Below are 24,671 nucleotides of genomic sequence, written 5' to 3' on the forward strand. Positions count from 1 at the left end.
CTTTTCAGTTATTTACTAATTTATAATATTTTCATAACATGTTTATAACACAAAGGGGGGGGGTCTTTTCAGTTATTCACTAATTTATAATATTTTCATAACATGCTTATAACACAAAGGGGGGTCTTTTAAGTTATTTACTAATTTATAATATTTTCACAACATGTTTATAACAAAAAGGGGGGGGGTCTTTTCAGTTATTTACTAATTTATAATATTTTCATAACATGTTTATAACACAAAGGGGGGGTCTTTTCAGTTATTCACTAATTTATAATATTTTCATAACATGCTTATAACACAAAGGGGGGGGGGGGTCTTTTCAGTTATTTACTAATTTATAATATTTTCATAACATGTTTATAACACAAAGGGGTTTTTTCAGTTATTTACTAATTTATAACACATTTATTACATGTTTATAACACAAAGGGGGGGTCTTTTCAGTTATTCACTAATTTATAATATTTTCATAACATGTTTATAACACAAAGGTGGGTCTTTTCAGTTATTTACTAATTTATAATATTTTCATAACATGCTTATAACACAAAGGGGGGGGGGGTCTTTTCAGTTATTTACTAATTTATAATATTTTCATAACATGTTTATAACACAAAGGGGGGGGTCTTTTCAGTTATTTACTAATTTATAATATGTTCATAACATGTTTATAACACAAAGGGGGGGGGGGTCTTTTCAGTTATTTACTAATTTATAATATTTTCACAACATGTTTATAACACAAAGGGGGGGGGTCTTTTCAGTTATTTACTAATTTATAAAATTGTTAAAACACGTTTAAAACACAAAGGGGGGTCTTTTCAGTTATTTACTAATTTATAATATTTTCATAACATGTTTATAACACAAAGGGGGGGGGTCTTTTCAGTTATTTACTAATTTATAATATTTTCATAACATGTTTATAACACAAAGGGGGGGTCTTATCAGTTATTTACTAATTTATAACACATTTATTACATGTTTATAACACAAAGGGGGGGGGGTCTTTTCAGTTATTACTAATTCATAATATTTTCATAACATGTTTATAACACAAAGGGGGGGTCTTTTCAATTATTTACTAATTTATAATATTTGTATAACATGTTTATAACACAAACGAGGGGGGGGGTTTCAGTTATTTACTAATTTATAATATTTTCATAACATGCTTATAACACAAAGGGGGGGGGGGTCTTTTCAGTTATTTACTAATTCATAATATTTTCATAACATGTTTATAACACAAAGAGGGGGTCTTTTCAGTTATTTACTAATTTATAATATTTTTATAACATGTTTATAACACAAAGGGGGGGGGTCTTTTCAGTTATTTACTAATTTATAAAATTGTTAAAACATGTTTAAAACACAAAGGGGGGGTCTTTTCAGTTAATTACTAATTTATAATATTTTCAAGACATGTTTATAACACAAAGGGTGGGGGTCTTTTCAGTCATTTACTAATTTATAACACATTTATTACATGTTTATAACACAAAGGGGGGGTCTTTTCAGTTATTTACTAATTTATAATATTTTCATAACATGCTTATAACACAAAGGGGGGGGGGGGTCTTTTCAGTTATTTACTAATGTATAATATTTTCATAACATGTTTATAACACAAAGGGGGGGGGTCTTTTCAGTTATTCACTAATTTATAACACATTTATTACATGTTTATAACACAAAGGGGGGGTCTTTTCAGTTATTTACTAATTTATAATATTTTCATAACATGCTTATAACAAAAAGGGGGGGGGGTCTTTTCAGTTACAGTATTTACTAATTTATAATATTTTCATAACATGTTTATAACACAAAGGGGGGGGGGGTCTTTTCAGTTATTTACTAATTTATAATATTTTCATAACATGTTTATAACACAAGGGGGGGGGTCTTTTCAGTTATTCACTAATTTATAATATTTTCATAACATGTTTATAACACAAAGGGGGGGGGGTCTTTTCAGTTATTTACTAATTTATAATATTTTCATAACATGCTTATAACACAAAGGGGGGTATTTTCAGTTATTTACTAATTTATAATATTTTCATAACATGTTTATAACACAAAGGGGGGGTCTTTTAAGTTATTTACTAATTTATAATATTTTCATAACATGTTTATAACACAAAGGGGGGGGTCTTCAGTTATTTACTAATTTATAAAATTGTTAAAACATGTTTAAAACACAAAGGGGGGGTCTTTCAGTAATATTTTCATAACATGCTTATAACACAAAGGGGGGGTCTTTTCAGTTATTTACTAATTTATAACATTTTTATAACACATTTATTGCATGTTTATAACACAAAGGGGGGGTCTTTTCAGTTATTTACTAATTTATAAAATGTATAACATGTTTATAACACAAACGGGGGGTCTTCTCAGTTATTTACTAATTTATAACATGTTTATAACATGTTTATAACACAAAGGGGGGTCTTTTCAGTTATTTACTAATTTATAAAATGTATAACATGTTTATAACACAAACGGGGGGTCTTTTCAGATATTTACTAATTTATAACATGTTTATAACATGTTTATAACACAAAGGGGGGTCTTTTCAGTTATTTACTAATTTATAACATAACATTTTTAATATTTTTATAACATGTTTATAACACAAAGTGGTGGTAGGTTCAGTTATTTACTAGTTTATAACACAGTTGTTACATGTTACATATCTTCAAAACTAAAGCAGCCCAAACAATTTTTTTCTCTGCACAAACCAGCACTAACGCAGCACAAACAAACTAGACCATTTTGGTTAATTTTGGACAAAGTTGGGGGGCTGCGTGACGTCATTGTGTCATAATTAACCCGTTATATCTTCAAAACTAAAGCAGCACAAACAAAATTTCTTTCTGCACAAACCAGCACTAACGCAGCACAAACAAACTAGACCATTTTGGTTTATTTTGGAGAAAGTCGGGGGGCTGGGTGAACTTTGATTGACCTTTGGAAAATAACATATCTTCAAAACTAAAGCAGCACAAACGAAATTTATTTCTGCACAAACCAGCACTAACGCAGCACAAACGATTGAGAATATTTTCACTGAATTTTCCGTGGGGTGGGGGGCCAGCTTCACGCAGGTGTACCACAAGGCTGATGCTCTGCATGTTCACACCCAATCTTAGCTTCTACTGTGTTCATGAAATAAACTTAAATCTGCTCTACAATTACGTCTCTATGTGGACTCTCCTGGGTTTTGTTGCTAACTTGAGTCAAACTAGTAGCAATAAGATAAGTGATTAAATTTGGCTTCAAATACTCATTTAAATTAACAAAATAACAATTCATCAGAGACTAAATGCATAGTTTTCTCTGTTTTGTCTTCTTGGTCTGTGCCTCAGACAGTCAATATGTTTTAACTATGAAATACAGAATTTGATCAAAAATAATAAAACATTCTCTATAATCTCCCTGAAATACAAATGGTAGAATACTAAGTGTATTTAGGAAAGTCCCCACCTGCAGATCTCCTTTGCAGGTAAGACTGGGCTCCCCTTCTGGTTACAGCTCCTGAACTTTCAAGGCTTAAACCTTTTCAAACGTTCAGCAGTGGAAACGTTTCCCGCTCACCCCCGTCCTGCACGTGGGGCTGCTGCCCCCTAGCGGCCGCTCGCAGCACTGCAGCTCCGCAGCACAACAGTACCGGTGTAACCAGTACTCTAGTTGTAAAAGGAAATCAGGGGGGTGGTGGATTTTATCATATGGGGACAGATAATTTGTGCTGATTACAAATAATATAATATATTACAAATAATAGCAGTGACCAAAACACCTGCAGAAATACTGCAGGAATGACATAGCAGCAGTTAAATGCAGCCTTCTGTAAGCTTTAAATATCCACTGGGCTTACATCAAATACATCAAAACACAACAATAAAAAACACTTTTCTGAACTTATCAATATGACTCTAATGTAAAATATGACAATAAGTAAAATGGATCACTGCAAAAACTCTAAATCTTAACAAGAATATTTGTCTTATTTCTAGTTAAAATGTCTCATTTTAGTAAAAATAAATCTCATTACACTTAAAACAAGACTCATCACTGGAAAAAACAACAATTTTCACCTGTTTCACGTTTCTGTTTGATTTTCACTTGAAATAAGTAGAAAAATCTGCCAGTGGAACAAGATTTTTTCACTTGTAATGAGATCTTGTTCCACTGGCAGATTTTTCTACTTATTTCAAGTGAAAATTTACCTGAAACAAGTGAAAATTGTCAAATAAGTTATTTTTCTGGTGATGAGTCTAAATGTTGAAATAGCAGTAAAACCACATTCATTGATGAAATGACATAAGGGATGGAAAGGAGGGATGGCAGTTTTACAGGGGGGGATGATTTGGACCGTTTTTATTTCAGGGGGGATGATTTGGACCGTTTTGATTTCAGGGGGGATGCCACCCCCCCTCATCCCCCCTCATCCCCCCTCATCCCCCCTCAACTCCAGTACCGGTGTAGGTACCAGATCCGGTACCTACACTAACTCTGTTTAACTTTCAAACATCAGCGTGCCTCAACTTTTTTTTTCCACGAGTAAAATCTTTATTAATGTTTCCAGTAATGTATTATTGATGACACTTGTGCTATAATAATCCCGGAGGAACAACAACATCAAACAGTCAACTTTGCCAGGGTTCAGTTTCAAATGAATTATTCACATGGTGTAACGGTATCGGTGTTTCCCGCCGACTACAGTTTAGATGTCAACATTCACAGGATGAACACGGAGTCGTGTCGATGAACAGCCGGTTGACAGCATGCACTTAGATTAGTTACCTCCAAAAGGCACTCAAAAGAGAGACTCCCTCTGCTCTTACACTTAACACTCACCTTAACACACTTTCATTGTTGAGGGAAAAAAAGCTTTGCAATCATTTAGTCAGCATTGATGGAGCTGCTGTGAACCAATCTGTGTTGTTGGGTAAAAAAGTCACATTTTTGGGCCGGACATTATCACTTCATTCACTAAACCCTAAAGGATGATTTACTCACATCCTATCAACAAAAAAAGAAAAGTAAAGTAAAATCTTTCTTTGGATGTTTGAAGGATGATAAAGGCATGCACTGATGGTAAATGTGTGACTGAGTGTAGGAGCAGATTGTAGGCATAAGTGTTAGAAAAGATTCTATTTCACATACGGCGCTGAATAAATGGACAATAAAATGTATAACTGATCTAATTAACTGTTTATAATTTACATAGTTCTTTTGGAGTGATTTCAACATAAAACTGCTATAGATATGTTTCTATATAATAATCAAAATCTAAAAGTTAAAGTTATGTTAGTTTTACTTCCCTGCTGTAAAGTTTTATTTCCTTGCAGCTGCACCTTTAACCTGCCGTTAACTAAAGCGCAGACACGGTTGCAGCAGCGCGGAGTCTGCCAGCTCGCTGTGGCCGATAGACGAAGCACAAGTCAAACCTCCAGCTCATCCAGAACACACAGCCTGCTGGGAAACAGGTCTGACAGCTTTAAAGTCCAAACCTGACTAATGTTTCTGTGGGAGCTAGAAATGGGCTGAAAAATGCCCCCCTTTGGGATTCTTCATGGGTTTATTTAAACTACATCATTATGAGCAGGTTCACAATGATGGATGAGCTTGAATGGCTTTCTTATGCGGACCGAGCAAATAAACCAAAGGGATTGTTCACACGGGCCCGCTATGATCTAGATAATCACAAACGAGCCCCCATTCTTCAGAACATTTACATCTCAGATTGGCCCCAGCAGAAATCCTGAGTGGTTGCTGGAGCATCGACAGTTTAAAAGAGCAAAGTTTCACTGGTGCTTCCTTTCAACTGATGGTTTAAACATCATGTTGTTGCTACGGCAACGGCCCTGACAGTGGATTAGCAGATTGGATAGACGTGAAATAAGTTAACTAGCTAGTCCAAGTTGATCGTACGTGTAACTGCTGTGAATATACACGAATATACATGAAAAACAACCACCTGAACTTTGAAATAAAAATGCCCATCATTGTACAACCGCTTTAAAATGTGTTATTTTACTTAAAAAACAAAAATGATTACATATCAGACATTGGGAGGAAGTGTTGGTTTGTTCATGTAGTATTGGAGCAGGATTTTCCCCCGGGCTCGTTAGGAGGGCTCCAATCCTGATGATGAGCGTCGTCGTGACGACCACCGTCTCCTCTGGTCAAATATGTTGTTTTGAAAATCACAACCAAAACTTCTGGTTACATTTTCAGTTGACTCCTGGTTTGACTAATTATTTTCTTTGTGAAACTGTTGGGCAGTTTATGATTTTTTTTAAATCATATTTTGCTAGGTTTTCATGTTTTGAGTGTCATGAGTAGAAGAGGCAAAGGTAAAGTATTTTTACATCTTGGGCCCAAACGAACAGCGCTGAACTTGTGTCTTACCTGCGTAAAACCATGGGAGCAGCAAACGTCTGTACAGTCGGGTACTCACCACGCTCACAATCATCGCTACGACCGGGTCGTAAAGGCAGAGAGCTACAGAAACCTCGTAAACGGACCGCCCAACATTCTCACCGTGCAAACTTCAGCGGTCCCACTCACACACACCAGAACGGGTCAGAGTTCCCTCTCACTGTCCTCCTGTATGCATCAGTCCAGTCAGAGTTCCCTCTCACTGTCCTCCTTTATGCATCAGTCCAGTCAGAGTTCCCTCTCACTCCTCCTCTTTATCTCCTCTTTATGCATCAGTCCAGTCAGAGTTCCCTCTCACCCCTCCTCTTTATCTCCTCTGTATCATCAGTCCAGTCAGAGCGCTGGAGCAGATGCAGCTCTTGCATCGTTCCAGTCCTTACTAAGCTGCTAAAGTCATGAGTGGGTGACGTGGGTGAAGTGTGGCTCAGTCTCAGCATCTCTGTTTCAGATTCAGATCAAAGTCACTGGTAAAAGTTGTACAGTTGAATAGAAATGACACTCCAGCGCTGCTTCGTTGGGTGGCTACGACACAGCTGGCCACGACACCGTCACCACACACACCAGGAAAGGCCAGATGTGAGAAAAGCTTAAAGAACTACAAGCACGCACGCACGCACGCACGCACGCACGCACGCACGCACGCACGCACGCACGCACGCAGCACGCACGCACGCACGCACGCACGCACGCACACACACACACGCACACGCACACACACACACACACACACACACACACGGAGGGGATGATGCTTCTTGTGCTTGTCTGCCTGTATCAGTCTGGGCCGTGAACAGGCCTGGTGGTCAGACAGGGGTTACATGAGTGAGCAGGGAACAGTACTTAGAGCTGGCCTGGGATCAGCTGCAGCCGGGCAGAACCTGGGCCCAGTGGGCCGGCACCGCGGCCCGGCGGATCAGCAGAAACACTGCCGGCCGCCCTTGGTCACCTCCTCGGAGGAGTGGACCGTGTTGGGGACGAACCCGCTCTTCACGCCCTCCCAGCCGTCCTGGATCTTGATGTCGCCGCTCCGCACCAGCTCGAAGATTTCCCTCGTCAGGTCCACGAACGCCTACGTTAGGACCGGCAGGAAGAGAGGAGGAAGAAAGCAACCTGAGACTGTGGAGGATGACTAATCGGTTGGAAAAGTACCTTTTAAGTTCAAAAACACACACCACTCTCACGTTTTACTCTGAGTTTCAGACGGCCTTTTTGCTGCTACTGTTTCTCTTATTATTGTTGTTATTATTATGATTACTACATAATTATGATGTATTTCAGGTTATTCCCTAGGTGTAAAAAAGCTAATTACTGTCACTTTAATATCACTTGAAATTCCATTTTGATGGTGTCAGCAGGTCATAAAGTTTTATCTTTATCCGCTCTGACAGAAAAGCATCTTTTTTATTGTTTTATAGCAAAAACTGACTGCACAGTTTAACACTATCACCTGACCAGGTGAAGCATTCTGTGAAGGGACAGAGGGGCAGAGCAGTACTGGAGAGGAGGGGATGAGGGGGGATGAGGGGGGGTGGCATCCCCCCTGAAATAAAAACGGTCCAAATCATCCCCCCCTGAAATAAAAACGGTCCAAATCATCCCCCCCTGAAATAAAAACGGTCCAAATCATCCCCCCCTGAAATAAAAACGGTCCAAATCATCCCCCCCTGAAATAAAAACGGTCCAAATCATCCCCCCCTGAAATAAAAACGGTCCAAATCATCCCCCCTGTAAAACTGCCATCCCCCCTTTCCATCCATTATGTCATTTCATCAATTAATGTTGTTTTACTGCTATTTCAACATTCAGAGTCATCACCAGAAAAATAACTTATTTGACAATTTTCACCTGTTTCAAGTAAATTTTCACTTGAAATAAGTAGAAAAATCTGCCAGTGGGACAAGATTTATCTTCTCATTACAAGCAAAAAAATCTTGTTCCACTGGCAGATTTTTCTTCTTATTTCAAGTGAAAATCTACTTGAAACAGGTGAAAATTGTTGTTTTTTCCAGTGATGAGTCTTGTTTTAAGTGCAATGAGATTTTTTTTTACTAAAATGAGACATTTTAACTAGAAATAAGACAAATATTCTTGTTAAGATTGTGAGTTTTTGCAGTGATCCATGTTACTTATCCTGTGAAGGACAGAGTCATATTGATAAGTTCAGAAAAGTGTTTTTTATTGTTGTGTTTTGATGTATTTGATGTAAGCCCAGTGGATATTTAAAGCTTACAGAAGGCTGCATTTAACTGCTGCTATGTCATTCCTGCAGTATTTCTGCAGCTGTTTTGGTCACTGCTATTATTTGTAATATATTATATTATTTGTAATCAGCACAAATTATCTGTCCCCATATGATAAAATCCACCACCCCCCTGATTTTACTGTAGTACTGTAGTACTGTAGTACTGTAGTACTGTAGTACTGTAGTACTGGGGCAGAGGGTTCAGTATTAAAATAGGACCAAGCTCAATTAACAACACACAATGTTGACAAGGAGAGTTTTAAAAAGTCAATCCCGTTTCTGTCCAACATTGTTCTTCCTGTGGACTTTAGCATGTGTGTATCTGAGATGAACAAGTGTCAGCGTGTGTGTGTGTGTGAGTGTAAGAACCTTCTCCACGTTGATGGCGTCGCGGGCAGACGTCTCCACGTAGCGCATGCCGTAGGCCCCGGCCAGCTTCTGGGCCTCGTGCTGGCTCACCTGCCGCTGGGCCTCCAGGTCACACTTGTGTCCCACCAGCAGGAAGACGATGGCGTGCGGCTGCACGTGGCTCCGCGCCTCCTCCAGCCACGTGTGCACGTTCTGGAAGGAGCGGCGGTTGGTGATGTCGAAGAGCAGGAGGCCGCCCACCGAGTTACGGTAGTAGGCCCTGGTGATGGACCTGGGGACGGACGCAGGGGGACGGATGCCGTGAACCACCGGAGACAAAACACATCCTTCAGGCAAACAATCATTCAAACTCAAACTGGCACCATAATTATGATCCTTTTATCAAAATATCCTAATACCTAGAAGAAACAGGTGATACATTCACAGATATGAATACCTGGAAGGAAGAAATGTTCAACTTTGACATGAAAGCATTTTTTTAAGTAGGTTTGTGACTATTTTGGGCCGATCAACCGAGAGCTCCTGCTCTACTTTTCCATACATGTTAATCTACGACGAAGCATTAGACAGCATTTCATAAATACTGCACACATTTCATTTTACAAGCCATTAAAGCTGTAAAATCAACTAAGGGAAGCAAAAGCTGCCTTAAAGTTTACTGGAGTAAAAGGAAATAGGAAGCATCAAGGTGAACTTCCACTTCTACATCTGTTAACCACAAAAGCCAAAGTACGTTCAGTGATCTGGTAAAACATGCAGTTCTCACAGAGTGATGATCTTCAAGTAACGTATTTAAGTAAATATGATGTTTTTCCCTCTATGAGGGTTGTTTTAAGTACATGAGAGATATGCATTTGTCTTTTTTGCAGCTACACAGATAGAAGTGTTGGATTTAGCATGTTTGATGTCATCTAGGATAAGTGGATGTGATGTGTGTGATTAATGTGATCTATGTGGTTTAGAGACATCAGACGGAAGAGACGGAGAGTTGTGTCTCTACCTGAACCTCTCTTGTCCCGCAGTGTCCCAGATCTGAAGTTTGATCCTCTTTCCCGGCTCAATCTCCACCAGGCGGGAGAAGAAGTCCACCCCCACGGTGGGGTCGGACACCTGGGCGAAGCGGCCCTCGGTGAACCTCCGGATCAGGCACGACTTGCCCACCGTGGAGTCTCCGATCACAATCAGACGGAACTGGTAAAGCCATATCGTCTCCATGTCTCAGGGAAGTATAATCTGCCACAAAGAAAGCCTTTCACTCGCCGGGCCCATAATCAAAGATAATGAGCTTACCATCAAAAACGAGGGAAAATCCTGAAACAATAAACCTTTCATCAAACTTCGTCCTCAGTTTTCTTTATAAAAGAAATAAAACTGACTACATATTGTGCTGAAAACGATCTAAAGCCTCCAAAAACACCAAGAATACCAGACTAATGGATGAATGGTTTTAATCCACACAGTGTGTTGATTATAAGGATAATTCCTGGATTATAACGAGAGAATAAGAGGCTCAAATCATTTTAGCTGTGTCCATGTGATTCACAGATGGGTGATCTAATTTGAGGGGAAGTAAGGAGGGAGGAGGCCACTCCTCCCCCACGCAATAAACACTGGCGTAGTCAGCCCCCATGTGGATTGTAGAGTGGCTGATCAACAGCAATAACACCCAGCAAGACGTCGAGCCGAGCAAATTATAACCCTAATGAAAATATTTAACTAAATATGACACATAAATGTTGTTAGCTAGCTTTCTAAAAGGCTTTATGTGAGTTTTTAAGACAAAAAAAATATGGGTTAGCTGTTTGAACCACAAGGCCTTGCTGTGTTTTCCCACAAAAGGACTGAGTAATAGTGAATATTCAGGACCAGGGGGGAATAAAAAGATATAAATGATGACGTACCTTGATGTGAAAGCTCAGAACCTGTTAAGATCAGACTGAGTCCTGTGGAAACGCCTGGGCTGCGGGATGGATGCCCGACCGTGCAGCAGGTCCATGATGCTGCTCAGCATCAGCATCCGCTCCTCTCTGCTGGGCGCGCTCCCGGGACATGCGCGCGGCCGCGGCCGTGGATCCGCTGGTGAAATGGCAGCACGCACACGCACACGCACGCAGCCCCCTCGTCCTCATCAGCACCAGTACCGTTAATATAATACATCCATGAGCAGTACCGTAACTGCAGGCGCGGCGGCGCGCACACGGTTCCCGGCGTGCTGCGTTCAAGCACCGCAGGAACAGAATGACGTAAACATCTCACGAGTGCGCGCGATGATTATATCAGTCGGGAAAGTTGGCAAAATGTGCCTATCCTGCAACCATAAGAATAATAAAACAATTAGAACTGTATTTAAAAGGGATATCTCTTCAGTTCCATACGTGATCCCATATTGGAATAAATATGTAAAAAATATTAACTGGAAGAAGGTCTGGCTCTCACCCAACCAATATCTGGTGACAAACACAGCTAAAGAAATTTTATTTAAGTTAATTCCTAAATTTCTATCCTACAAATGATCACATTGTAAAAAGATTCAAAAGAAATATCGATTCAAACTTTTTGTTCTGCAAATTCGGAAACGATGACTCACTTATTCTGGCTGTACCCCATTGTTCAAACTTTTTGGAGTGATACAGTATGTGTAGGCTAATTTTGTGTCTGAAAGCATTGAAACTGATTTCAAATTATTTTGGAAAGATGTGATTGGTGTTTTTGACTAGGTTATGATTAGAACAAAGCCAAAAGAAACATTTATTATTCATTTGTTGATTATCCTTGCAAAATTCCACATCCACAAATCCAAATTCTTATGCAAAAAACCCTCTTTTTTACTTTTCATTGTGAATTAAATCAGTATCTGGACTCTATTAAGTTTTCTACTAATTCAAAAGCAATCAAAACCATAAATGTATGTAAATGTTTTGGCTTTCTGTTATAATTTCATCCCCCCTGGCTGGTTATAATGTGTTGTGCTTGTGTTTTGTTTTTTATTTGAGTTATACTCTTTATATGTTATAATTCAACTTGAAATTGCATAATGTGAAGATTTGTAATCATTGTACTTTTTGCAAATGTTAAGTAAAAAAAAAAAAAAAAGATTATATCAGTCAGGATTATTGTAATTGCACAATTCCACAAACATAAAACCAAATTCTCCAGAGGTCGACCTTCTTTCCTGTTTTTCTAATCGATTTCAAGAATTACTTTGAATGTATTAAAAAAAATGTTATGTTTATGTAATAACTGCTCGGGGGTTTATGTTCTGGGTCACTGAAAGCTCCTAGACACAACTTCTGTTGTAATAGACGCTATATAAATGAAATTGAATTGAATTATACAAACGGCTCACATAATTGAAGAAATATTTGGAGGAATGTAATGTCTTAATTAGTTTTATTTGCTTTCATTTAACTTACTGTCATATTTATGTTACAATGCAATATCCTATGGACTTTATTCAATGTATGCCTTGTAATGTATCTGCTTATTTTCTCGATGCCAGACTTTGTATTGTTCATGGTCAATGTTCTGACTGTTTAAAATCTTAAAATAAAGGTTTGAATAAAAAAAAATAAAGAAATATTATATGAGTCAGTGCTTTCAACAAACGAGTTGATTTATACCTACATTTGTCTGTGTAATTAATGTCCCTGATGAGATCAATAAACTATCATTGAACTCAAGTGAATAGTGCGTAGTGAATGCGCTGTAACTTTAACAGATCTACAAAATACTGTAAGTAGTAGGGGGGTGGGGGTGGTTTTGCTTTATAAAATCACGTTTCTGTCACCTGTAAATGGGGGAATTCAAAGGTAAACCTCTCTAAATCTGTGTAGGCTAGTCACAGCAGTACTGAGCAGAGGAGTATTGCTGTTTCCGAGGCTCAGTGAACGCAGCAGCAGCTGTAGCTGCAGCACGGGAGCAGCTGATCGCGGCTCAGGCTGATTTATGGTTCCGCGTTACACCAACGCAGAGCCCACGGCGTAGGGGGCGCGTCGCCGCGTACCCTACGCCGTAGGCTACGCTGTGCCCTGCGGCGAAGGCTCTGCGTCGATTTAACGCAGAAGCTCGCCGCCCTCAGAGGTCCACGACCCGGGGCTCCCGTGACTCCCAGCACTCGCTCACGGCACGGGACTGTGTTAGTCATGATGGACCAGAGAAAATGTATTTGTTAGTTGCAGCTTCTGTTCGGTGACTTTACTCCCCCCTGGTTTACCGATTTACTTTCATAGCCACTTTGTGATTTTTATTTTCTTAAGTTTTAGTTTATTCCCCATCTCTGGAGCTGCAGCCATGCAGCAGGAGCTGCTGTTCAAGGTGCTGGTCATCGGGGACCTGGGGGTGGGGAAGACCTCCATCATCAAGCGGTACGTGCACCAGATCTTCTCCCAGCACTACCGGGCCACCATCGGGGTGGACTTCGCCCTGAAGGTCCTGCAGTGGGACCAGGACACGGTGATCCGCCTGCAGCTGTGGGACATCGCAGGTCTGTCTGCCTCACCACAAATAAATCAGCCTTAACCAGCCTTTTCTGCACATCAGATCATTCATTAGCCTCTGAACGGTTGTTTGGACACATAGTTTTTATTACACTGTTTCAACTGGAAACAACCACCACTCTGGATAAATATTTGCTAATTTGCAGCTGTACAACAGAGTGATTGACCGATTTTCCACTGTTAAAAACAGACAGCATTCTTTGATGCTTCCACCCAGTCATAAAAATGATGTACTTTTTTATTTTCAGGTTTTTTCTTTCTTGTTGTTAATGCAGCAAACACATTCCCTGTGTTTTCTTGTTGTACTGTATTAAAAAGACAGACTGAAATAAAACAACTAATCTATTGGTGGCCTAAGATGTTCAATCTGTCCAAAAAAGTTAAAAAGCAATGTCTCAGTCTTTGTTTTGTGCACTACGTTCGCTCATATCCTGTGCATCTCTTGGGGGCTAAGCCCTCCCTGTCCTTAAAACCTAGTGACGCCCCTGCTGTAGACTCTAAAATAGCAGTCGAGTCTTGGTTTTTGTTTTCTATACTCTAAAAGCTCAGCCTGCAGACAGAAAGGTTTCAACAGCAGACTCTCCCATGGGTTTGGGTGCTGCATGCCTGACCCTCCCTGCAGTTGATGCCTGCATGTGGAATGCAGATCTTGTGCCTGTGACTCAAGTGATCTCAATAATATCAGTCACATGATGGCAGTTACTGTAGAGTAAACTCTCCCTCACACACACACACACACACACACACACACACACACACACACACACACACACACACACACACACACACACACACACACACACACACACACACACACACACACACACACATGGAGGCATATCTTTCACTAACAATGACATGGGTTGATGTTATTTTATGGACTTGAATGGCATCTTTGTGTGTGTGCTCTGATAGCTGTGCTTGTGTCCCAGGACAGGAGCGCTACGGGAACATGACCCGTGTCTACTACCGGGAGGCCGTGGGAGCTCTGGTGGTGTTCGATGTGACGCGGGCGTCCACGTTTGATGCCGTGTTGAAGTGGAAGGATGACCTGGACTCCAAGGTGCACCAACTAAAGCTTCACTTGTTCCCTGCCATCCTGTCTGTTTTACAACCGCTGCCGTATAACACATCCTTACACGGTACAGCAAAACTATTATAGCAAACTGTGACAAGTGTGCCTACACGGGTGAATGAGAAACATCCCTCCATCAGTCTGCTCAGGGCCACTCGGGGCCCCGGGGCCAAACTCAGCTGTCATCCATCACTCCCCGGACCGGTCGCTGCTCCGTCGCCGAGACAAACCACCAAATAAGATCAACCACTTAATTTTCTCTCCTAATATTCCTGTCTGCTCCCGGTACAGCTGAATCAGGAGACGGCAGCTCCCTGGGCAGAGACACGACCTCCATCCTGTCAGAGAGACGTCCAGCTCCGGCCCAGGACCCTCCCTGGCCCGCTGGAGAGTTAAAAAAGAAAAAAACTATAAAAGAACAAATAATTAGTCCTAATCGGATTTTCAGATGAGGTAGATAAGAGCTGAGATGAACGACGACACAACGACCTGCTCGTATCTGTTTAGCTCTAAACTAACCCCAGACGCAGAAGCATTATGTGGAAAGATACAAATACTCCTTTACTGCTTTAATAGGAATTAATAGACTAATAACGGACTTTGTGCTGCTGATCAAGTGCTGGCCGTTTGCTCACGTGCGCTACCACAATGCCAAGGGGGAAAGACATCAGCAATGATCTCAGAGAGGACATCCCTTCTGCCATCAATCTGTGAAGTATTATTAAGTCATTTACGAGCTATTTGGAATCCATCTTTCTACAATGACAAATATAATCCACAATGATAATGAAGGTCACTTAGAAGAAGACTTAAGCAGTGTGACTTGTTTGTGGGAGGTACCTGGAGGAAACCTCTTCTCTCTTGTATCTGAAGAAAGTGTAAGACACGTGAGACCAGACTGGAAATGTTTGGTCATGATTCACAGCAAAAAAACACAAAAAAAAACCAAATGGCATATCAGCATAAACACTTCATACCCTTTAGTTTGTGTGTCCATAAGAAAGTGTGCAGAACGCAGTGCACATTGCACTGCGTTCTCCCTAAAAATGATCAGGGAAACATGATGAAAGCGCTTCAAAAGTGTCCACACGGCTCCTGCAGACTTCAGGCTCCTGCAGACTTCAGGCTCCTGCAGACTTCAGGCTCCTGCAGACTTCAGGCTCCTGCAGACTTCAGGCTCCTGCAGACTTCAGGCTCCTGCAGACTTCAGGCTCCTGCAGACTTCAGGCTCCTGCAGACTTCAGGCTCCTGCAGACTTCAGGCTCCTGCAGACTTCAGGCTTCTGAACCGTCCTCTTCTCTACAGTTTCCTGAAAGGTCACGTCACCTGAAACCCAGACAAACCAAATGACATGTCAGTGTTTACAACTTGACTCAGTTGTCAAATATGTCTCTTAGAGCAGAATTTACTTTCTGAAAGTGACATTTACTTCTGTCTTGTCTCTGCGTGCGTAACCAAATACCTGGAAGGCTGCTGGTGTCAGCATCACTACAACAATTCTCATGTCTCACGCTCTCCATGACATGTCTTTAGAAGTGATAACCAGTCGTGAAATTAACTTTCATCTTCAGCAGAATCCAAGAGACAGAAAATACTTTTACATGAAATATTGTTTTTCCCTTTAAAGTAAGTTATATACGGTTCTGCAGCTTCTGCAATGATCATTTCCTCTCCTAAGGTGACTCTGAACCACGGACGACCGGTTCCCGCCGTGCTCTTAGCCAACAAGTCGGACCAGATGGCTTCCCAGCTGCCCAAACTGGACTCCTTCTGCCGGGAGAACGGCTTCGTGTCCTGGTTCGAGACCTCTGCCAAGGTACGAGCGGGTCCAAGCACCGCGTGACCCGGTTACAGCTGCGTCTGGAGAGTTCCCACCAGAGCACGGCAACGTCTTTACTTTCTGTCAGAGGTGTCTTCAGTATTCACATTCATTACTCAGGTAGAAGTATAGATACTAGAGTTTAAAAATACTCCTGTACAAGTTGAAGTATCAACTCAAGTTTTTTACTCAAGTAAAAGTATAAAAGTACTGGTTTCAAAACTACTTAAAGTGTAAAAGTAAAAGTAATGTAAGGGGGAAAAAAGCCATTAAGGACAAAAGCCATTGAAAATGAATGCATCTTAGTATAATGTAAATATATTAAAGAAGCATATATGTGTACTATTGAGCATTAACATGTGTTTCAGAGAGCAGCAGATATGATGACTAGTTGCCTATAAGTATTGTAATGGTGCAAAAAGTCAAACTTCATGTTCATGTTATCATTTATCCTAACCTTTATTGGAATGTACATCCAAGTTTAGTTGCAGGAATCTGAGGGAACGGATGTAAGAACAAAACTGGACAAGAACATCTGAAACAACCAAATTCACTCTATCCGGATGGAGCAATTTAACTGGATAGTTTTATTTAAGGCCGAAATGAAATAGAGTAACGAGGCTGTTTTTAAAATGTAAGGAGTAAAAAGTACAGATAATTGTGTGAAAATGTAAGGAGTAAAAGTAAAAAGTCGTCTGAAAAATAATTACTCTAGTGAAGTATAGATAACCAAAATTTCTACTAAGGTAAGGTAACAAAGTATTTGTACTTTGTTACTTGACACCTCTACTTCCTGTAGACGGTTGAATATATCAGTGACTTCTGTGCAAACACGGGCCAGCACCACTAAAAACCTTTTTTGATTAACCAAAGTGAATAAATGAAAATCTGTTATCTATTGTTAAAGAGCTTCACTTGAGGCAAATACTAAAAGATTTAATGCTCATTTACTAATTCACTTCTATGGGTATAAAATGGCTGTATAGTTATGCCGACAGAATCTGGCTGTAAAAATAAATGTTTCAGAAACTAAGAGGACAATATTTAATGTGCAGGATAAACTAATGACTGCGTGCAGCGTGGTGTGAACTGGACATGGTTTTGTTGTACCTGCTAGTTCAGACTAATCAGTGGGAGGGAATGTTATAAATCTAAACTTTCAGCACTCAAAAGCCTCAGAAAGCGCAGCGATATCAACTCATATCTCTGTTGAGCAGTCTTCTGAACAAATACACTTCTACACTCCCGTCTCTACCACGCATTTTTCATTATGATACACAAACCTTTTGACAGTTTAATAGTACAAGTGAAATGAGCAGATGACTCACAGGGACTCGGAGGGAATGTATTTGAGCTGTAATTATTTGGGGGCAGTTTCCAGGGAGTTCAACAGAAAAGCTGAGTGTAGTTTTCACTGAGTCATTTCAGCGTTTGGCAAGATTGGCAAGATTACACAAAATCTATCATATGGGTTTTAACAGATTGTTAACGGAGATTTCAGCATTTAAAAAACCAATTAAATCCTGATTCAAAAAGAGAACACTTTCTTTACAACTCGAAGCCCAAGCTTTGTCTTTGGGGTGAGGACCGTGTCCTCTCTCTCTCCGGTGACCACATGGACCTCAACTTTGTGAAAGCAGGCTATTAAATGTGGAGAAAAAGGTTGCTTATTATATGAATTATTTAAAAGATACAAGAACAAACATGTAGTGGAGCACCTGACGGCTACGGGACAGTAACATTATTGGGTATGAAAGGAGCGTCTCACAGTGAACCAGATTTAAAGCCACTCTATGTAGTAATATAGTACTACTGGTAGTATGTAGTAATACCACCTGACCACACTGTTAATGAGTGGGGGCGTCTCATAATACTAGAGATGCACCGATCAGGATTTTGAGGGCCGATCACCGATCACCGATTTCGAAAACCAGTATCGGCCGATCCCGATTTTTCCGATCACCGATCCCAGGGTGAAATCCATAAATTCGTCAATATTGTTGTCTCATGTACACGACACTGACATTGTATTATTAGGTATAAAAATTAGGAGATTAGGTGTAAACTCGGCTTACAAAGAGTAAGTAAGTTTAGTAGCTTCAGCTTTCCAGTGGTAATAATTATGTACATGTGACCAACACAGAAACAGCAGACATGTCTCTCTCTAAAAGTTGATAGAAGTTGCAAATTATAAACCTTAGTTTTCCTATGGAAAGAGGAATTAAATCTTAAAATAAAAATTAATTATGAATTATTAAGCTTTGTGAAAGCTTTAGTGATAGCATCCGCCGCGTGTGAAGAAACTCTTGTGAGTGAAGCAAAACTCTTCACACTAGAGCTCGTGAAGCGACTGACACGATTGTCGTCCTGCATGAGGCTTTGGACTGTTTATAGTTTGGTAAAACTCTGACAGGATTTCATTTCATCAGTGAAATATTTACGAGGCGGCAGCACGCACCGCGGATCCAAGCTGCAAACGTGTTTAAACCTGATGTCTGCTACAACAGAAAGCGGCTGATGAGCAAAGCATATGAATTCATTACCTTACGATGTAGTTCTTTATTTTTCTTCCTGTCGTTTATAAGTCTCTGTTACAGGTGTAACAGCTGAATTAGTGCCGTTGCGCGCGCTCCTTTTTTTCTCTCCCCTTTTTCTGCGGCAGCCAACTTTGAAAACTCAATATAGCCTACTCCGTCTGAAGAACTTTCAAATGTCTAATAAGCTTCATTATGTTGTGATTCTTTTGTAATATTACTCCTCATGGTATCTCCTTTGGACACACTTTGCAAACTGCAAATTTGTTGTCCTTTTCAGACATTGTAAAAGTCCCGCACTGGTGAGGCCGGTCACGCTCCCTCAGGACCGCTCGGTATGAGATGCGGGAACGCCCGCGCGGGCGGCGTTTGTTGTTCTAAACGTCATCAGATCGGCCGCTCTGAACTATTATTTTTCCGATCTCCGATCAAAGCCGATAGGGCCATTATCGGCCCGATCCCGATCGGGGGCCGATCGATCGGTGCATCTCTACATAATACCACTCTGCCCCAGTAGAGGGTCCCACTTTGTCCAACTTCGTTGTATCTTAAGGCCGGTACACACCAACCCGAGTCGGGCTGGTGGTCGTCCGTCTGCGTCAGCGTTCGTTTTGTCCGGTTCAACATCTAGAATTGAACACTAGCCGTCAGCCTCTACGACCAATCTGATTGGTGGAGTGCTAGCCCTTGACTAGCCAATCAGAGTTAACCGGCAATGACAATGGTAAATAAACTAGATAAACAGAGATGGTACAGACGCTACACCACACTCTATCATGGAGTTGGTTTGAATTTGGCTTATGTTTGCTTGTATTATATTTTCATTATTAGACATCGTATTTTTGATCCTTCTTGACTTCTTTCAGAAGTGAAAACACTGAACGCAGCAGGTTCTGTTCAGAACTAGAGCGATTCAACATTTCCGGTTGATCTTCCTTCCTTTTCTTTCTGGGCAACATCACAGATTAACACCGCCTGTAGTTATAGAGACGTATTACGCCTCGCGCAGGTGCAGAACGTACGCTCCAGGCGGCGTGGTTCGTGTGTTCAGGAGAATTCTTTTGACCGACTTTCAGTCCGACTGCTTTTCTGCCGACGATGGGTCGGTGGGTCCCGGCCTTTACTCACTGGCACGTGGACTACTATTCGTGTGTTTTCTGAATAACCTGACTAAATGATTGTCTCCTTATGGAGCTTTTAATTCTCCACCTCTGAAGAAGCAGTAAACAGTGGAGAGGTGACGCCTCAGTGTGAGTTGTAGATCGGCATCGCCTCAGTGTTATTCAATGTTTAAACGCACATAAAAGGATGGCAGGTAAAAGCAGTCAGATGTTGCTCCAGCTGGGAATTAAAGATATGAGCATATTTTCAGTCTTAATCTTTTCGATCTTCAGTCTTCGGCGGTCTTGATGTAGAAAATGAGTCTTATTCCAAATTACTTTCAACACAGACTTTAAGTCATTTTATTGTATAAGTGTCTCAGACTGTCTCAGAAAATTAGAATATTGTGATTTTCTGTAATGCAATTACAAAAACAAAAATGTCATACATTCTGGATTTATTACAAATCAGCTGAAATATTGCAAGCCTTTTATTATTTTAATATTGATCATGGCTTACAGCTTAAGAAAACTCAAATATCCTATCTCAAAAACTTAGAATATTCTGGGAATCTTAATCTTAAACTTAATTTAAAAACTAAATTTTTGTTTTTTTAATTGCATTACAGAAAATAAAGAACTTTTCACAATATTCTAATTTTCCGAGACAGTCAGACTGTATTTATGCTTTAATGAAATTTAAGGCAAGGATCACTAAAGTAATTAAAATGTATCCTTGATATGTTTGACAGAATTTCACTAATCTCTCCCTGTATCACAAATGGGAACCTTGTAACTCTGCTTTGTGAAGATGAAGGTAATCTAATTTAGTGCTGAGTTTCCGTTCGGGGAGTCTGTGTAGTGATCATGCAGATACTTCATAGAAGAAAGAAAAAAAAAACCTACTTTCACCTTCCTTTATGCCGGACTTCACACAATCAACGCACTTTAAAATACAGAGGACCATCCCTATGGAACAATTTATCTGCATCACTAAAATCAATATCTTCACTGGCTTTGTTCAAAAAACACTTGAAAAAATCATTTTTTAGTTAAAGCGACACTACGTAACTTTTCCACCTTAATATCATATTTCCAGAGTCATTGTGATGGTACATCAACTTCCAACAGGTTTAATGAACCTCTGTCATGGTCTGAGGGGTCTGTATCTCCTTCACTGGCACTATGTAACTTTGAGGAGCATGGTAGGAATCCTTCCACATTAAAAAACTACAAATCTTTACGGCTTTGACGTCTTTACGGCATACGTCACTTCCCCCTCCTTCCCGATTCGCAGTCGAGACGAAAATGGGCGGGGCTTGGAGCACAGCTCCGCAGAAGATGGTAACCCGTTGCTGCGTTGTGGCTGCAGCAGCTCCACAAAACAGACGTGGGGAAAAGATCGCTAATGGTTTAACTTTTCAATGCTTTCCTGCTTGGAGGCAGAACCACGGAGGCCAAGTATCTGATATAACAGAGTGAAAGAGTGAAAGAGTCGTCGGCTCGCTTGGATCGCGGCTGTAACGACCAAACCTTCCACACAGTAAAGCCTGAATTATGGTTCTGCGTTAAATCGACGCAGACCTACTGCGTAGGGTACGTGGCGACGCGCAACGTACGGTGCGTGTCGCCGCGTACCCTACGCCGTAGGCTCTGCGTCGATTTAACGCAGAACCATAAATCAGCCTTAAACCACAAACACTCACACAGACCGGGTCGGATCAAAACACGGGTTTTATTCCCCACTTCTCCAGCTAAACGCAGTTGCTGGACAGCTCTCTGCGGTGCAATTAACCCCAATCTTCAGATAAAACTAGTTTGTTGAGGAAAAAATATTACCTATTTGATTTGTAGCTGCAGAGGAAAAAAATAATCTCACGAGGAAAACAAAAATAATCACGCCTCGGAGCCTCTTCACCATAATATAGCGGTCAAAAAAAAGAAAAGAGAAGTAAGAGGGATACAAAACATGTACTGTATGTTGTACTATTATACAAATTTATTGAAACACATGGCGAGTCAAACATTTACCAAAGCAGCTGCCAAACACTCCTAAACAAGGTAGTAAGACGTGGGTTCTGCAGAACTGCTGCAGTAAATCCTTTCTAAAGAGTGGAGCTCCGAACCAGGAGCTCCATTCTTCAGTAGAGATTTCATATGGATCCAGACCGTTAATAATCATTATTTTCTCCATATACCGCTCTCTGGCTTCCTTGTTTAAGGTATCCCGGTAAATTCCAGTTCCTTTCCAGCAGTTTAACATCTTTTTTTTTTGCGTTCCGTCTGTTCACTTGGTGAAACAGAAAAGTCTGCCCCGTCTTCTCTCAAAACAAATGCAGCGACGGAACAGGAGTTTTCCGGCAGTACGCGCTGGTGCTCATGGGAAACGTAGTGTTCTTTCTGGTAAAGCACTACCGCTTTTGTCCAAAAGATGCCGCCAAACTCAGAAAAGCTGAAAGTTACGTTGTGCTGCTTTAAGATCAGAAACACATCTGGAGTTGTTAAATTGTACTTTTTTTCATGCAATTATCCTACATTTTCTTCATTTTTTTTCCATCTTTCAATAATTCAGTAGTGTTTTTCTTTTTCATGTTAAATTGTCTTTTTCTGTCTTATATTATCTATTTCTATATTGTGTTTTTGCTTTTGCTGTTGTTATTGCTGTTTATGTTTGTTTTATAAAGGGGAGGCATTTTCATAAGCCTTTTTGGCTTCCACCTCTCCTGCACAATGCTTCATTTGAACTTTGTTTTTTACTGTTATGTTTTATGTGCAAAATAAACTAAACTAAACTAAAACTTTCATGGCAATGAAATGCATTTTTTGACATGTGTCTTTCTTCCCTCGCCTTCAGGAGAACACGAACATTGAGGAGGCGGCGCGCTGCCTGGTGGAGCACATCCTGACCAACGAGGAGAGCCCGGTGCTGGAGCGCGAGGCCAGCTCCCTGGTCCTGTCCGGATACGCCACCCCCACCAAGAGCCAGTTCAACTGCTCGTCGTGTGTGAAGTGGTGACTCCTGAGCAGTCGGGACGTGAACGCTGCCAGATCGACGGGCCGGACGGCCGGCCGAGGAACTGTGGGGAAAACCAAAGCTCACTCGCCTCCTGGATCCCATCTCACAATATTAAGTGAAGAGAAATGTTTTTCCGGGGCCGTGCTCACCTTGTGGAGCAGAAAATGATTTTCTACAGAAGTTGTATTTCTTTTAACATGTTTGTAAAACGTCTGTTTCAGGAGTTTGTATAGATTTTAAATAATATGAACATTTTGCTGTATGCTGAAAAATGTCTTTTTTTTAGATTTGAAACTAAATTTTCTGTTTTTCTGTTCTTCAAAAAATAGAAACGGATGTTTCAGTGCCTTTATCTCTAATTATTTGCCCCTTATGAGTGAGTTTAACCAAGATAAATGCAAATGTGGCTGGCCTCTAACAGCTGCACTTGCAAGCATGTCATGAGTCCTCTACACGCCCGCAAATTATTCTTTCAGAAATCCTTAGGTGTTGAAATGACCTTTGAAATAGATTTTTTTTTTGTTGGTCAGATGTTGTTTTGCTCACAAACACCTGGACTCATTAACAAACTAAATAGGTCCACCTGTGCAAAGCTGGGAAGATCTCCAAAATTAAATACATTAAATACAAGGATTATAAAAACACAGGAGTTGCTTAGAAAATCTAAATGTTTTGGTTATGGTCAGAAATAAAGTTTTGGTCATTTCAGCACTTGTTTTTCTCCAAACTGGTTATGAGTAGAAAATTAAGCTAATTTTTAAATGTTTTTGTCAAAAATCCTTCGTGGGGGAAAGAATTCGGCATTACAAGGTTTTGTAAATAAAAACAAAACAAAACACTCCAAACATGGTGAATACGACCATTGATGTAACTCCCATGTCTGGGATAGACTGACTATTTTTGTACATTCAAACCAGACGCTCCAAGGACTCTGAGATACGAGGCCGAGAAACTGTATGGAGGACAAAACGTCTTCATGGGCTTTTTCTCTGGCTGTGTTCAGTGATTCACATATTATTCCTTGGCAATAAACCCTGAGCTTTGTGTTGCCTCCATTCGTCGGGGTCTTGTTTTTCCCCATCTACTGATTTTTTATTTGCATTTACAAGCTTTTTTCATCCCATTATTTAGTGAACTGCTCATTGTGCTCCGAACATTGTTTGGGCCAAGCGTCGTACAGTTGCATCACTGTTTCTCTCATGATCACAAGTTAAGTAGGAGCTTAAAAAAGACTTCCGAAAAAGGAGGTCAACCTGCTGTAGTTCCTACACAAAAAAAAAACAAAAAACAAAGACAAACTTATAAATATAACTATGAAAAGGTTTGAAAAACACCTTATGACTTTTAAATGATGTATTTTTTGTGGAGTCTTTCATGAAGTGTGAAAAAAAAGTCCAAAGTTCAAGAAACGGAGATTAAGATGTGCATCTTTATTGCATTGTTTGTCCCAGCTGGCATCACGTGACATGCCGGGTACATTGTGGCCACGATGTCGATGCATCGCTGGGATACGTGGAGCCACCTGCTTTAAATGTCCCATATTATACTTTTCTTGACTTTCAAA

The 24,671-nt window shown here is 40.5% G+C and overlaps 2 protein-coding genes across 3 annotated transcripts; one reads left to right on the top strand and one right to left on the bottom strand.

Moving 5' to 3' along the window:
• Nucleotides 1-4,550: 4,550 nt before the first annotated feature.
• On the bottom strand, nt 4,551-11,098 carry LOC133459503 (ras-related protein Rab-39B-like). Of its 2 annotated transcripts, none has more exons than XM_061739493.1 (4): nt 10,969-11,098; nt 10,068-10,300; nt 9,068-9,338; nt 4,551-7,525 (listed from the first exon to the last, which is right to left on the bottom strand). In XM_061739493.1, the coding sequence occupies exons 2-4, from the start codon at nt 10,280-10,282 to the stop codon at nt 7,370-7,372; spliced, it is 642 nt and encodes a 213-aa protein (XP_061595477.1). In that variant the 5' UTR covers nt 10,283-10,300; nt 10,969-11,098; the 3' UTR covers nt 4,551-7,369. The 2 variants fall into 2 exon arrangements, with proteins under 2 accessions (XP_061595477.1, XP_061595478.1); XM_061739494.1 differs by having other exon boundaries at nt 10,068-10,378.
• Nucleotides 11,099-13,011: 1,913 nt separating this feature from the next.
• On the top strand, nt 13,012-24,154 carry rab38c (RAB38c, member of RAS oncogene family). Its single transcript, XM_061740794.1, has 4 exons — nt 13,012-13,550; nt 14,496-14,626; nt 16,317-16,454; nt 22,946-24,154. The coding sequence occupies exons 1-4, from the start codon at nt 13,358-13,360 to the stop codon at nt 23,105-23,107; spliced, it is 624 nt and encodes a 207-aa protein (XP_061596778.1). The 5' UTR covers nt 13,012-13,357; the 3' UTR covers nt 23,108-24,154.
• Nucleotides 24,155-24,671: the final 517 nt, after the last annotated feature.

The sequence above is a fragment of the Cololabis saira genome, chromosome 14 (assembly GCF_033807715.1).
Source record: "Cololabis saira isolate AMF1-May2022 chromosome 14, fColSai1.1, whole genome shotgun sequence".
Lineage (NCBI taxonomy): Eukaryota > Metazoa > Chordata > Actinopteri > Beloniformes > Belonidae > Cololabis > Cololabis saira.

What these genes read in the sequence shown, in the direction of transcription:
- LOC133459503 (XM_061739493.1), bottom strand. Translation starts at nt 10,282, where the DNA reads ATGGAGACGATATGGCTTTACCAGTTCCGTCTGATTGTGATCGGAGAC. An exon ending in GCGGGACAAGAGAGGTTCAG is followed by an intron (nt 9,339 to 10,067) that starts GTAGAGACACAA and finishes GTCCGTCCCCAG; the next exon opens with GTCCATCACCAGGGCCTACT. An exon ending in ACGCCATCAACGTGGAGAAG is followed by an intron (nt 7,526 to 9,067) that starts GTTCTTACACTC and finishes GTCCTAACGTAG; the next exon opens with GCGTTCGTGGACCTGACGAG.
- rab38c (XM_061740794.1), top strand. Translation starts at nt 13,358, where the DNA reads ATGCAGCAGGAGCTGCTGTTCAAGGTGCTGGTCATCGGGGACCTGGGG. An exon ending in GCAGCTGTGGGACATCGCAG is followed by an intron (nt 13,551 to 14,495) that starts GTCTGTCTGCCT and finishes CTTGTGTCCCAG; the next exon opens with GACAGGAGCGCTACGGGAAC. An exon ending in AGGATGACCTGGACTCCAAG is followed by an intron (nt 14,627 to 16,316) that starts GTGCACCAACTA and finishes TCCTCTCCTAAG; the next exon opens with GTGACTCTGAACCACGGACG.